General features: G+C 40.3%; 1 protein-coding gene across 2 annotated transcripts in view; it reads left to right on the forward strand.

The window, feature by feature from the left end:
- The window catches only part of LOC143281920 (uncharacterized protein KIAA0825-like), a 49,281-nt gene that overhangs the window by 27,615 nt on the left and 6,724 nt on the right, over nucleotides 1-14,942 (forward strand). For both annotated transcript variants that reach the window (XM_076587217.1, XM_076587218.1), the window contains exons 14-21: nucleotides 672-800; nucleotides 2,694-2,784; nucleotides 4,602-4,870; nucleotides 6,193-6,244; nucleotides 7,584-7,636; nucleotides 8,571-8,725; nucleotides 9,346-9,503; nucleotides 12,393-12,534. In XM_076587217.1, the coding sequence (XP_076443332.1) occupies nucleotides 672-800; nucleotides 2,694-2,784; nucleotides 4,602-4,870; nucleotides 6,193-6,244; nucleotides 7,584-7,636; nucleotides 8,571-8,725; nucleotides 9,346-9,503; nucleotides 12,393-12,534 (1,049 nt within the window). The remainder of the gene's footprint in view (nucleotides 1-671; nucleotides 801-2,693; nucleotides 2,785-4,601; nucleotides 4,871-6,192; nucleotides 6,245-7,583; nucleotides 7,637-8,570; nucleotides 8,726-9,345; nucleotides 9,504-12,392; nucleotides 12,535-14,942) is intronic.

A 14,942-nucleotide genomic window follows, 5' to 3' on the forward strand; every position in this document is an offset into this window, starting at 1 on the left:
TGGTAGTGGAGTGTATCCCTGGTTGTGGTGGTAGTGGAGTGTATTCCTGGTTGTGTTGGTAGTGGAGTTTATCCCTGGTTGTGGTGGTAGTGGAGTATATCCTTGGTTGTGGTGGAGTGTATCCCAATGTTGTGGTAGTGGAGTGTATCCCTGGTTGTGGTGGTAGTGGAGTATATCCCTGGTTGTGGTGGTAGTGGAGTTTATTCCCTGGTTGTGGTGGTAGTGGAGTGTATCTCCCTTAATAAGACTGTTTATTGGTAACAATATGTGTGTGGTTGAGAGTGGGTTTGTGGTGGTGGTGAGTTAAAAGTGTGTGTTTTTAGGGATAGTTTGTGGTGTGTTTGCCTGATTAGGATTGTATGTGAATGTGAAGGGATTGGTGTGTGTGTGTTTGTACGAGAAGATCAGTACATGTGCTTTTTTATGTATTTGTGCACAAAGACATACACAGAAGTATATTTGAATATATTTAGTGGTACATACCTTCGAAGTGGCAGGCGTAGACATGGTAAACATAAAAATAATGTCACATTGTCATTTTTGTCAGACAGCAGAGGTTAGTTTAGACCAGTTTCCCCCGTGCACTCTTGTCACACGTGGTGTGGTTCTGACAAAGAGTGATGAAGCAACACAACAAACAGGTAAACAAAACGCTGTGCTGTGATGTGCAGAGTGTATCGCCGAGGGTTTTCGTCGCACCAGGAAGAGCTGAGCAGCCAGGAGAGCATGTCTCGCTGTGGGAACACTCAGTGGATGCACTTCTTCTGGCCCGCACTGTTTGCCTCTGGGGGTCACAAACAGTGAGGTTCCTTCTTTATTGATTGTGAAGCATTCACTGATAGTGACAGCCATGATAACCCTGTGGTTAGGTAGAGCACTGGATTTGTGGATCCTGGGTTTGATTCCCGGTTGCGTGTGGTGGGCCAGGTTTGGAGATTTTTCTGATCTCCCCAGGTCAATGTTGTCTGCAAACCTGCCAGTGCCTGAACCTTCTTTTATGCATGTACACATGCAGATTATTAGATATGCTCATTAAAGATCTCCTAATCAATGTCAAGAGCTCAGTGGGTAATGGACATACCCAGCATGCACATCCACACTGGTAGATGGGAGTAAGCATGGGATTTGCAGCCATCAAAGAAACCAACAAAATGCACTGAGAGTGCGTTCAGTTCTCTTGGTGAAAGAAAGCTGTGTCCACAGGGCTTTGTCCTTGGCATCTGTGTGTATTGCTCTTGTTGAAGTACTGCTATGTTGAAGTTGTGCTGCTGAATTTTTAATGTCTCAAATGATTCGAGTGATAAGCACGTGTACATAATGTTGTTGCAGATGTACACAATATTGACAGATGATAATTTAGTACATTTGTTTGAAATAAAATGCTAGCATTTGCAAATTACTCTTTGATTTAGTCATGTAAGATTTTTATTTTAAAGTGATAAAAACAAATAAGATAAATAAAGGACACTTGTGTCAGTCAAAGAGAATGTTTAATAGAAATGAATTTAGTAGACAATTTGGCCATAATGATTGTTATTTGACAAGGTCAGTATAACAGAGGATGTAATGTTGAAACTTGAAAAAAAAAAAGAGGAAACAGAAATGAAGACCAAATCATATACGTGCAATTTTTATATAAAAATGTGCCAGAACCTTTTCTAAGTCTTCAGACACTTGGTCAGTAATTGCACTTGTAGCCCCTGATTACATGTGGAACTAATATGAATATGTAAAGAATTTAAAGAAGAAAAAAAAAAGAGAATTAATGTATCATCCAAAGGCAGAAATCTGGGCATCCTTTTGTTTTAAGTTGGGAGTGGTTATTTATTTGGTCCTTGGTTCTTTTCTTATTATGGTAATCAACTCTTTCACTGCCATAGGCGACTTAGTTGACTAGACAGTGCAAGACCATTGGCGACTTTGCTGACATTAATGGGTCATGTTGATGAGACCATCTTTGACTCACTTGTGTAAACAAAGTGAGTCTATGTTTTAACCTGGTGTTCGGTTGTCTGTGTCTGTGTCTGTGTGTCCGTGGTAAACTTTAACATTGACATTTTCTCTGCAAATACTTTGTCAGTTGACACCAAATTAGGCATAAAAATAGGAAAAATTCAGTTCTTTCCAGTCATCTTGTTTAAAACAATATTGCACCTCTGGGATGGGCACAAAAAAAAGAAGAAAAAAAAAGAAGCCTAATCATATGCAAACTGCATTTACTGTTATTTTTTTTTTTTTTGTATTCTGTAAGCTTGGCGTTTTGACCTCTTATTCTGACGCAACAACAAGAGGAGTCATTATTATCATTTTTTGTTCAAACAGGAACTTCTTTTGCTAAGCATGGAAATTTTATTTATTTTGAAAACGTTTTGGTGCCGATAGTAAAAAATGGGAAATTACTCTGTAATTAATGCTAGGGGACTTAATTTATCACAAGTGAGTCTTGAAGGCCTTGCCTCTCTTGTTCATATTGTGACAAAGTTTGACAGCTACAGCCAGTTTCCCACCAACAGAACAATGATTAACCTTTGCCCTGAGTTTGAAGTGAACAAGTCCATTGTGTTGTTTTGACATGAATCGAAGTCTGTGACTGAGAGCATCACTTCTGAAACATTTGGTGCTGGGGAGTGTTTCTCACACAGAAACGTGGCGCTGAAAGAGTTGATAGAAGACCACCTGTGTGTGTGTGACAGCTATGACGACATGCAGACAACCTCCGCCTTGTACCTGCAGCTGATGCTGTTGCTGCGGCAACCTCAGTCCAGCTGGGGATTGCTGGTCCAGGTGGGTGGCTTCCTCGTCTGGCTGCCTGTTTGTGGCATGGACACAGTGTCGGCAATGAAATTACTTGGGTGTTTTTTTTTTACGCTGAAGTTTATTTATTTCATTGCGTGATAAGCATTGTGAAATTCCTGTGCGTTGTTTACCTGGTTTTGTTGTAGGCCTTTGGTGTGAAAAATGAAATGAATTTTATTTACATTGAAGTGTATTTATTTCATTGCGTGATACGCATTGTGAAATTCCTCTGTGTGTGTGTGTGTTGTTTACCCGGTACAAGTAGAGGAGGCCTTTGGTGTGTTCCGTAGTGTGGACGTCTCTTTGTTTTTCTTCAAAACGGTAATTCTTCAGTGTTTGAAAAAATACCAGGCTGTCTGTTTGCACACTTTATGAATTAAAAGAAGAAAAAAAGTTTGAAAACGGAAAGAAGAAAAAAGTGTCTTTCCTCCTCTTTCCTAGCCTCCTGTCTTTCCTTTTCTGCTTTCCTCTCAGCATTTGTCTTTGTTTGTTTCTGCTGCTTTGTATTGTTCAGAGATTGAAGGGAAGTTTTTTTCTTCTTCTGCTGTGTTCCAGGGTTGTGTAGTTTCGATGTTCACCTGTATACTGGTGTGGACTTTAGTGTGTGTGATCATTTTTAACCCTGCCAGCAAGGCAGCCATAATCATTTTCAGTGTGTTTGACTGTTTGTAATCTCGCCATCTAGGCAGCCCTGCCATTTAGGCAACCATGTCCATTTTCAGTGTGTATGATTGTAGCCCTGCCATTTAGGTAACCATGTCCATTTTCAGTGTGTATGATTGTAGCCCTGCCATTTAGGCAACCATGTCCATTTTCAGTGTGTATGATTGTAGCCCTGCCGTTTAGGCAACCATGTCCATTTTCAGTGTGTATGATTGTAGCCCTGCCATTTAGGCAACCATGTCCATTTTCAGTGTGTATGATTGTAGCCCTGCTATTTAGGCAACCATGTCCATTTTCAGTGTGTATGATTGTAGCCCTGCCATTTAGGCAACCATGTCCATTTTCAGTGTGTATGATTGTAGCCCTGCTATTTAGGCAGCCATGTCCATTTTCAGTGTGTATGATTGTAGCCCTGCCATTTAGGCAACTCTGTCCATTTTCAGTGTGTATGATTGTAGCCCTGCCATTTTGGCAACCCTGTCCATTTTCAGTGTGTATGATTGTAGCCCTGCCATTTAGGCAACCATGTCCATTTTCAGTGTGTATGATTGTAGCCCTGCCATTCAGGCAGCCATGTCCATTTTCAGTGTGCATGACCGTTTGGAACCTTGCCATTCAGGCAGCCATATCCATTATCTGTGTGTTTGACCATTTGTAGCCCAGCAATTTAGGCAGCCATATCAGTTATCAGTGTGTTCGGCCGTTCGTAACTTTGCTATTTAGGCAGCCATATCTGTTTTCAGTGTTCTTGACCATTTGGAACCTTGCCATTTAGGCAGTCATATCTGTTTCAGTGTGTTTGACTGTTTGTAACCCTGTCATTTAGGCAGTCATATCCATTTTCATTGTGTGTGATTGTTAGTAATCATGCCGTTTCGGCTGCCATAACCATTTTCAGTGTGTTTGACCATTTGTAACCCTGTCATTTAGGCAGCCATATCTGTTTTCAGTGTGTTTGACCGTTTGTAACCCTGCTGTTTAGGCAGCCATATCCATTTTCAGTGTGTTTAACCATTTGTAACCTTGCTGTTTAGGCAGCCATATCCATTTTCAGTGTGTTTGACCATTTGTAACCCTGCTGTTTAGGCAGCCATATCTGTTTTCAGGGTGGTTCAGGTTTCTGTTTTTACTTTCTGGTGCAGGCCTTGCTAATGAAGGAGTACACCCTGTCGGTGATCCTGCTGTCGCGCAGTCTGATGATGGCCAGCTCTCACCATAGCCACAGTGAGAGCCTCGACTCCAGCAATGGGGACGAGGCAGGTCAAGGGTCAGGGTCAAGGTCAGGAGGGCCGGGTGTGGAGGAGCCGGCCTCCAACGCCAGGAAGGTGGTGTTTGCCCTGGTGGGGGTCCTGGCCCATGCACATCAGTTTCCCAGCGCTCTGGCCAAGTGTGTCCTGCCTGCTGTGGAAAGGTGGGCTTCACTTGCTTTACTGCTAGTAATGATAATGATGATGATGATAATGATAATGATGGCAAAAATAATAATAATCATAATAATCATGATAATCATAATGATACTTTTATTCATATTGCGCCTTTCCATGTAAAATAATGATAATTATGATAATAAGAAGAATAGAAATGATACTTTGATTTATATTGTGCCTTTCCGTGTAAAACCTGCTCAGTAATAATAATAGAATAGTTAGAATAATGATGATAATAAATTAATTTATATTTTGCCTTTCCATTGTAAAACATGCTAAGTAATATTGATAATATAATAGTTAGAATAAGATGATAATGCTTTAATTTATATTGTGCCTTTCCATCGTAAAACATGCTGAGCAATAATGATAATAGAATAGTTAGAATAATGATAATAATGCTTTAATTCATTTTGTGCCTTTCCATTGTAAAACATGGTCAGTTGAGCTGTACAACGGTAAAAAACTGACGTGTAAAACATTTTAAACACTACGGATGCATAACCATGCATAGACATCAAACCTAGTACTGTAATGATGATTCATGTTACAGGGATGATACCAAAAAAAGTATCACACACAACATAGCACTCGACATACATCACAATACCTAAGTGATGCACATCTCACATTACTTCTTCTTCTGCGTTCACTCGTATACACACGAGTGGGCTTTTACGTGTATGACCGTTTTTACCCCATCATGTAGGCAGCCATACTCCGTTTTCGGGGGTGTGCATGCTGGGTATGTTCCTGTTTCCATAACCCACCGAACGCTGACATGAATTACAGGATCTTTAACGTGCGTATTTGATCTTCTGCTTGCATATACACACGAAGGGGGTTCAGGCACTAGCAGGTCTGCACATATGTTGACCTGGGAGATCGTAAAAATCGCCACCCTTTACCCACCAGGCGCCGTCACCATGATTCGAACCTGGGACCCTCAGATTGACAGTCCAACGCTTTAACCACTCGGCTATTGCGCCCGTGTATCCCACAATAATTAACACCAGTATCACAGTATTTGAAACTCTTTCGCACTACTTGAAATTAATCCCAATACATAAAAACCAGCCTCCTGTTGATGGTAACAAGAATAACAACAGTAACAATAATGATGAAAGAATAATGATAGTTATGATGATACGGACAATAATAATAATATTGATATGCACATGTTCACGTTTGAGCATGCATGATGCACATGCCTATACATACATTCATGTACACACATGGCTGCTCTTGTGTCGTCATCACTTCTAGGTTTTCATTGCTTATATCATCGTTTTGTTCTTTCTTTCAGGTGTGACGATTGGGAACTTTTCAATGTCAAGACAACTTCTGCTGAGTTGAAGGTTAGCCTGAACAGGTTTTTTTTTGTGTTTTTTTTTCCCCCCCGGACTTTCTTGGGTCGACCACCATTTTATTTTGCATACAAGTTACACAATCAACTAAAAAAATGTGGCAATAATCCAAACCAGTACCCAGCATTCCATAACTGTGCCATAGTAATCAATAGTATTTATGAAATAAATCACATACAACTTTTCATTTTCTAATTTTGGGCATGTTAAGGAGAAAAAAAAGAAAAAAAAGAAAAAAAAAAAAAAGAAAAAAAGAAAAAAAAAGGCAATAATATGGAAGGAAACCGTACAAATCATACAAAATCTTTTTTTTTTTCTTCTTTTTCTTTCCTTTTTTCTTTCCCCCAGTGTTAATACATGGTGTCCCATTTCCAGTGTTTTTTGGGTTTTTTTGTTTTTGTTTTTTTTCATTTTTACTTCAATACTCATCCATTCACTTGCAGTTCTTTGTTTGCTTCTGTATTAATGGACAGTATACGTGCATGCAAGATGTTAGTATTCATTGAATGTTTGCTTCTTTTTTTTCTTTTTGTTCTAGTGTATTTTCTTTTTAGCCTGAATGCTTGTGTTGTCATGAAAACAATATTATTCATTAATATATTGGTGGAGAAAAAAAAGAAAAAAGAAACTAAAGTCTTGTAATTTTTTATTCATCGAAGCATTCTTGTATTCAAAGTGCACTTCTTGAATATTTTTTTTTTAAAAGTCAAGGTAAAGGAGCAGTGTGTGTGTGTGTGTGTGTGTGTGTGCATGCGTGTGTGTGTGTGTGTGTGTTTGTGTGTGTGTTTTTGTGTGTGGTGTGAGTGTGTGCACACGTGCATGTGTTTGACAAGTGAGAGAAAGCATTGGCGAGCGAGAGAAAGCATGCACATTTCCTGCCTCCTACAGTTTGTATGTCAGTACCTGTTTAACCTCATGCCACCCCCTTGATTTCTCACCCATTAGTAGCTGTCATGTACCTCCTAGTCACTCAGCTTTTCGTTTTGTGTGTTATTCATTTATTATTATTATTATTATTTTATTATTATACCTTTTTTTATAATTATTATTTATTTATTTATTTATGTAAGCTTATCTATTATTTATTCACCTTTTTTTTTTTTTTCTTTTTCTCAAGGCCTAACTAAGCGCGTTGGGTTACGCTGCTGGTCAGGCATCTGCTTGGCAGATGTGGTGTAGCGTATATGGATTTGTCCGAACGCAGTGACGCCTCCTTGAGCTACTGAAACTGAAACTTTGTGTGTTATATCCCCATCTCAAAAAAAGAAAAGAAAAAAAAGGTCCACATCTCAGTGTCAGAGTGATCATGAACATGTGATTGGTGTTTCAGCCCCCTTTGTGGATGGAGGCTCTGTTCAGCATTCTGAGCCCCCTCTTGGAAAAGTGAGTCAGCACACACAGACACAGACACAGACATACACAGACGCACACACGCACGCTCTCTCTCTCTCTCTCTCTCTCTCTCTCTCACACACACACACACACACACACACACACACACACACACACATATATATATTTACACACTTGAGTATGGAAGACAGCTTTCTACTTCAGACATTTTCAGAGATTATAACCAAAAAAATTAAACCAAATCGTTTCTTCGTGTAAATTATTTCAGACAATAACAAACAAGCAAAAAAGCAGGTAAATACAGAAATAGAACAGAACAGAACAGAACATATCTTTATTACCAAGTGTACGGGGTTCACAAGAAATATATCTTTATTACCAAGTGTACCAAGTTCACTAGGAATGTATCTTTATTACCAAGTGTATCAAGTTCACAAGGAATGTATCTTTATTACCAAGTGTACCGAGGTCACACGCAACATATCTTTATTACCAAGTATACCGAGGTCACAAGGAGTATATCTTTATTACCAAGTGTGCCGAGTTGACAACAAATATATCTTTATTACCAAGTGGTCTGAGTTCACGACAAATGTATCTTTATTACCAAGTGTAACGAGTTCACAAGGAATATCTGTATTACCTAGTGTACCGAGTTCACAACGAATTATCTTTATTACCAAGTGTGCCAAGTTCACAATGAATATATCTTTTTTTCCCCCAGTGTACCAAGTCCACAAGGAATATATATATATATATATATATAAATTACCAAGTTTACTAAGTTCACAAGGAATATATCTTTATTACCAAGTATATAAAGTTGACAATGAATATATCATTATTACCAAGTGTACTGAATTCACAAGGAACATGGGGAGAAGGGGAGCAATAGTACATCAAGGGAACAAACATGAACCAGCGCATGCCAGACATAATAACCAGAGACATCCCAATCCATCAGGATCCTGGAGCCGATGCTGTTCTTCCTGCTGAAGGAGAAGTGTCCAGACGCCGCCAGAGACAGCGTGTCCTCCAGGCTGCAGGACCTGCCCTGTGGTTGCCAGAGCAACGCCGCTGATGCGGCTGCCACATGGCCTGGCCACCACGCCGTGCCGGGTAGGGGGACTGGTTCCGCTGTGTTGGGTTGGGTTGGGTTGGGTTGCGTTGTGTTGCGTTGTGTCTTTATTACCGAGTACACTTGCATTGTGTTGCGTTGTGTTGTGTTGTGTTGGTGTTGTATTGTGTTGTGTTGCGTTGTGTTGTGTTGTGTTGGTGTTGTATTGTGTTGTGTTGCATTGTGTTGTGTTGTATTGTGTTGTATTGTGTTGTGCTGTGTTGGTGTTGTATTGTGTTGTATTGTGTTGTGTTGTGTTGAGTTGCGTTGTTTCGTGCTGTGTTGGTGTTGTATTGTGTTATATTGCGTTGTGTTGTGTCGCAATGCGTTGCGTTGTGTTGTATTGTATTGAGTTAACCTGGCTTGAATTTTAAACCAAATTTTCTTAATTATCCTTTGCACATTGTCATTAGGAAAAAAAAACAAAAAAAAAAACCCACAAAAGACAACACAACCCCTCTTATAAAAGAAAGATAAATAACAGTGTTACTGAACTGTCACGTTTCTTTTTCTTTGGCTTTGACATTCATTTCCATAATTATGATCTCTCTCACCGTTTGCTTCTTCAGCCAAGGCCTCCATGTGTTTCTGTCTCTGTGTTTGTGTGCCCAATCCCTAACAGCCAAAGACCTGGTGCGGCGCTGCCTGGAGCTGCTGATAGAGAGCACGCAGCAGAACATGTTCAGCCTGAGCGGTCCTGTGTGCCTGCTGTTCCACACGTTGCAGTCTGCCTGCACCCAGCGCAACATCAAGACGACCCACTCCTGCGTCGGCATACAGGTCAGGGCATCATCTGCAGAACCCCTGAAAATCGGAGTATGGCTGCCAACATGGCAGGGTAAAAACGGTCATGCATGTTAAAGCCCACGACCCCCAACAGAGAAAGGAAAGACAGGATCGACTTAGAGGTAGAGAAAAACGAACGAATTGAGGGGGCCGAGTCGAATCGAGTACACAGAATGTAAGAAAACAATACAGACAAGCCGCATGCAGCAAAATAAGGCCAAATGAATGCACTTAATAGCCAAAAAAAAGCATAAGACGAGACAGAGCATAAACCTGACAAGATGGCGTGGAGAGCCTTGGCCAAAGGAATGATTCAGCGCTTATAGCTTTTAGAGGCTTTTGATTGGCTAAGAGCGGACCGGGCAAGACAGCTCGTCTTTTCACTGTTAGCCGCGCGAAATTTGGCCAAGCAGAGCAAACCGATAGGCCTAGTTTGCATCAGTTTGACATGGTAAGTATATGTATCACCAGACATGGAGTACAAATACAAACTCCTCCTCTCTTGTACATATGAGTGAAGGTGGGAGTTGCAGCCAACGAACGAAGAATAAAAAGTGAATCTGCAGAGACGCCAACTGTTACGATTTCACCATATTCTGTTACACACGATCACAGTTTTTTCCGTCGTTACGCCAACGTCTGAACTGTTCCAGCGGGTTTATTTTCTGACTACAAAGCATGGTCACATGCTTTCCTGTCGTAATATTACCCAGACCTACATAGCATTGTCACATGCTTTCCTGTCGTGACATTACCCAGACCTACATAGCATTGTCACATGCTTTCCTGTCGTGACATTACCCAGACCTACATAGCATTGTCACATGCTTTCCTGTTGTGACATTACCCAGACCTACATAGCATTGTCACATGCTTTCCTGTTGTGACATTACCCAGACCTACATAGCATTGTCACATGCTTTCCTGTCGTCACATTACCCAGACCTACATAGCATTGTCATATGCTTTCCTGTCGTCACATTACCCAGACCTACATAGCATTGTCACATGCTTTCCTGTCGTGACATTACCCAGACGCCCTAGACTTACCAATCCTGAGGCCAGGGCAGTCACTACTAACCCTTGATCTCACATGATGATGCTCAGCTAACTGCATGCGTTTTTACATTGAAACAGCATTGAGTGGACCAGTCAGTTTAATCGTTTGCCCCGAACAATAGAGTATGTGGCTAGATCAAGTTGGGTCTTGGTCAAACAGCATCTGTGCCCTTTTTTGCTGATGTGCCTGAGAGTCCTAGTGCCCTGCCGAATTCAAAATGTTCCTACCAAATTTCCTGACAAACATTTCCTACAAACGACGGGCACAATAGCCGAGTAGTTGAAGTGTTGGACTGTCAATCTGAGGGTCCCAGGTTCAAATCACGGTGACGGCGCCTGGTGGGTAAAGGATGGAGATTTTTATGATCTCCCAGGTCAACATATGTGCAGACCTGCTAGTGCCTGAACCCCCTTCATGTGTATATGCAAGCAGAAGATCAAATACGCACGTTAAAGATCCTGTAATCCATGTCAGCGTTCGGTGGGTTATGGAAACAAGAACATACCCAACATGCACACCCCCGAAAACGGAGTATGGCTGCCTACATGGCGGGGTAAAAACGGTCATACACGTAAAAGCCCACTCGTGTGCATACGAGTGAACGTGAGAGTTGCAGCCCACGAAGGAAGAAGAAGAAGGAGGAAGAAGAAGAAACACTTGAAAACAGTTGGGGTTTTTTAATTGACAGAGTAGAATAATGCCTTTTTTTTGTTTTTGTATTGAGTTATAAACACTTGAAACTAGCTTTCTAAAAATTAACTGAGAAGAAAAATGTCTTGTTTGTTTTTGTATTGAGTTTTAAACACTTGAAAATAATTGGGGTTTTGGGTTGTTGTTTTTTTACATTGACAATAAGAATGTCTTTTTATCATTTTTATATTTGAATTTTAAATGTGTAAATGGTATTTTAATTACACATACTTAACCGTGACCCAACTAGTGCAGACTCCAGCAGGGGTCTGACATTCCTGTCCAATTTTTTTGATTGACAGGAATAATGTCTTTTAAGTCTGTATTCTTTGTATTGATTTGTAATGGTGTGAAAGTAGTGTTTTTTAATTCACAAGAGCAATGTCTTTTTACTTGCTTTTCTAGAGATAGACAACTATGTTGTACTGTTAGCACGTGACAGGTGGAGAAAGGAAGAAAGAGGGAGAGTCTGATACATGATATTATTCTTTTGTTGAATTTTGAAAATCACATTGTAGTTAGTGCTTCTCTTATGGGATTCAGATGGCTTGAAAAACAGCTCTTGTTTGACTTCTTAAGATACATATTTGTTCCCAAATCATTCCTCTAAGGAGATGCAATTACATTTTTTTTTAAATCCAGATATAAGAAATAAAATAAAAATTAAATCCTAACCCCCATTCATCCCTTTTGCCCTACTCTCCCTCCTACTCCTGCTTGCAAACCAAAGCAAAAACAAAAAAAAACCCCAAAAAAGCAAACCAGCCTATGATGTAATGTTCACTCGGATTATGCTCATTAACTCACTCAGTACAGCCAGTCCTCTCTTCTCCTCTACACAGACCCCTCGGATGTCCAGTGGGTGTCTGAATGACCCAACCTTTAGCTTCCGTTGTCAGAATTGTGGTATTCTTTGTCAACAATCACATCTTCAGTATAAGAGCCTTCCGCTTGCAATATTTTGATGGTGGTAATTGGGGTGAAACGCTGTTAATGTTGTCTCTTTCGCCGTTCGTATGGAGAGAGTTAAAAAGAAAACAAACACACACACACACATACAAAAAAAAAAAAAAAAAAACCAGAAGAAGAAAACAAGCAACCATCCGGAGTTGTGCGTTTTTGTGATGTGACAGATGTTGGCGTGGTCGATGTGGAAGAAGATGAAGAACCTTGAGGGGATGCAGGCGTTCGTGGGACTCCCACTGCTGCCCCATCACCAGCACCACCTGTCTCTGCTGGCCGACTTCTACTATCAGATCATGGTCTTTGGGAAAGGTAGGTCCCCACTTTGAGCAGGTTGATAAACTATTTTAGTTATATTCTATTCTAAGCTTTGGACTACTTTAAAAAAAAAAAAAGAAAGAAAGAAAGAAAAAGTACCTTGCTCTCCCCCCTACCTGTTTTTGTTTGTACAGAGTGAACAATTTTTAGCTCAAAGATGAAATTCTGTGGAGTTGATGAATTATATTCCATTTTAAGCAGTTAAAAAGTAAATGAATAAGAAAGTAGACCCCCACACTCCCCCTCCACCTTAAAACCTCATCCTTCCACACCTTCCACACCCATTCTGCCCATTTTCTTACCCTTCCAAAAACAAAACAAGCAAGCAGGTAAACAAAAGATGCATACCTACAGACCAGCTGACCAACCATTCCAGTGAATCTTCTTCAACATCAGCAAAATTCATATGCACTCACTCTTGGTAGGTGGCACACTTAGTTTTCTTTATGTATGCATGCATTGGCACAAACACACACACACTTGATAACAAGCCAAAAACAAAAAAAAACAAAAAAAAAAGAAAAAACAGGACTGAAATACTTGTGACAGGACCATCCATCTGAAAAAAGAGTGCATTGAGAGATATAAGAAGTTGGTGTACCGTAAAGTTCGGTCTATTGAACACACTGGTATGTAAGCCGCACCCACTAAATTTTGGAAAAAATCTAACTTTATACATACATAAGCCGCACCGGTTTATAAGCCGTACTTATTTCCAGTACCGGAACACATACTGATACTACAGAAAAGCTGTCGATACTGTAGGTTATGAAATAAACACAAGCGGGAACAACACAAAGAAAAGCAAGTGAAAATACTGCTAGTGCCACAAAAAAATAATAAATAAACACAACGAAAATAAGATCCATAATTTAGGGATAGTCATATTTATTCAGCGTCATCCTGCTCACTGAATCCACTAAAATCTTCGTCTTCAGTGTCCGAGTTGAAGAGAACCAGCACAGCTTCCTCCGCCATCTTGTCACTGACTTCAGCCTCGCTTTCACTTCATGAACATGAAGGTGGAGGTCGCTGTTGGTTCGTCGCTTGCACTGTTGTCTGCTAGGTCGATCGCCTTCAATTTGAAGGCTGCATCATAGGCATAACGTTGCGTTTTCGGCATGATGAGGGTGTACGCTTGAGCAGAGTAGAACTGAATGCTGATCTGAAGGCTTTAATGTGTGCGGATTTGATTTATAAAACGTGAACAGTTAGCACACTATCCTGAAGCTCATCCAAAAATTCATGGACAGAAATCATGATTTTGGTGAGTTGAAGAGCAGCTAAGAATAGACGAGAACGTGACACTCCCGGGATCGTTAAAATCCGCAGATAAGCCGCATCATTGTATAAGCCGCAGAGGTTGAAGCTGGGGTAAAAAGTGGCAGCTTATAGACCGAACTTTACGGTAATTTCCTTTAAAACAAAACAAAAAATGATGAAAGGAGACTTTCTCCACAGACCCAACTGCCCCAAAAGATGGAAAGCTTGCTGATCGTAGGGCCTTACAGGCTCAGGAACAACCCACCACAGGTAACTGTGAAGGTGTGAGGTTTCGTTGTGGACGGATTGCAAAGCAGAGGAAGTGGATAGATGCCAGGTTATCTGCTGGTGAAAGGCTGCTGGGTAGTTTGTGTGCAGACACGAGGTTATGTGCTTGTGAATGGCTGTTCGGGTGATTTCATGGAACCAGTTTTATATGCTGGTGGTTGGCTGTTTGGGTAATTGCATAGATATGAGACTGCATGTTAATGAATATCAGCCTTAGTACTTGTGGTGAATATAGGAATGACAAGATGCAAGGTTTTATGCAGGCACTGGCTGTAAAGGTAATTGTAAAGCTGTGAGATTGTGTACAGGCAAATGACAGTTTAGGCCAGTGTAAAGGTGAAGGGTCATACATGGTTGATTGGTCAGTTAGGTAATTGTATAACTCAAGATTGTGTGCGGATGCATGCCAGTCTAGACAGCTGTAAATATGCATGGTTTGACACTGCTAAATGTCTATGAGCTTAATTGTTAAGATGTAAAATAAGTTTTGTGCTGGAAATGCCAGTCAAACCAACTGAAACAAAACCAAGATCATTCACTCATAAATAGTTATTTAGATACTTTTTAATTTTTCAGAGTATGTGTTAGTAAATGCTGGTCAAGGCGACTGAATTGATGAACTGAAATGTGGGCAGCTATAAAAATGCATGGTCATACACTGAAGAATGGCTGTATAAGTACTCGTAAAGATATAGAATTGTTTTCTGGTGAATGCAAATTTTTATCAACAGTTAAAAGTGCAACTTTATAGTCTGATAATTGTCAGTCTATGTAACTGCAAAGATGCAAGACAGTATCATAAGTATGCAATTGATTATCAGTTCAAGTGTCTGTAAACTGTGTGATTTTGT

This window comes from Babylonia areolata, chromosome 5 (assembly GCF_041734735.1).
Source record: "Babylonia areolata isolate BAREFJ2019XMU chromosome 5, ASM4173473v1, whole genome shotgun sequence".
NCBI classification, from domain to species: Eukaryota; Metazoa; Mollusca; class Gastropoda; order Neogastropoda; family Buccinidae; genus Babylonia; species Babylonia areolata.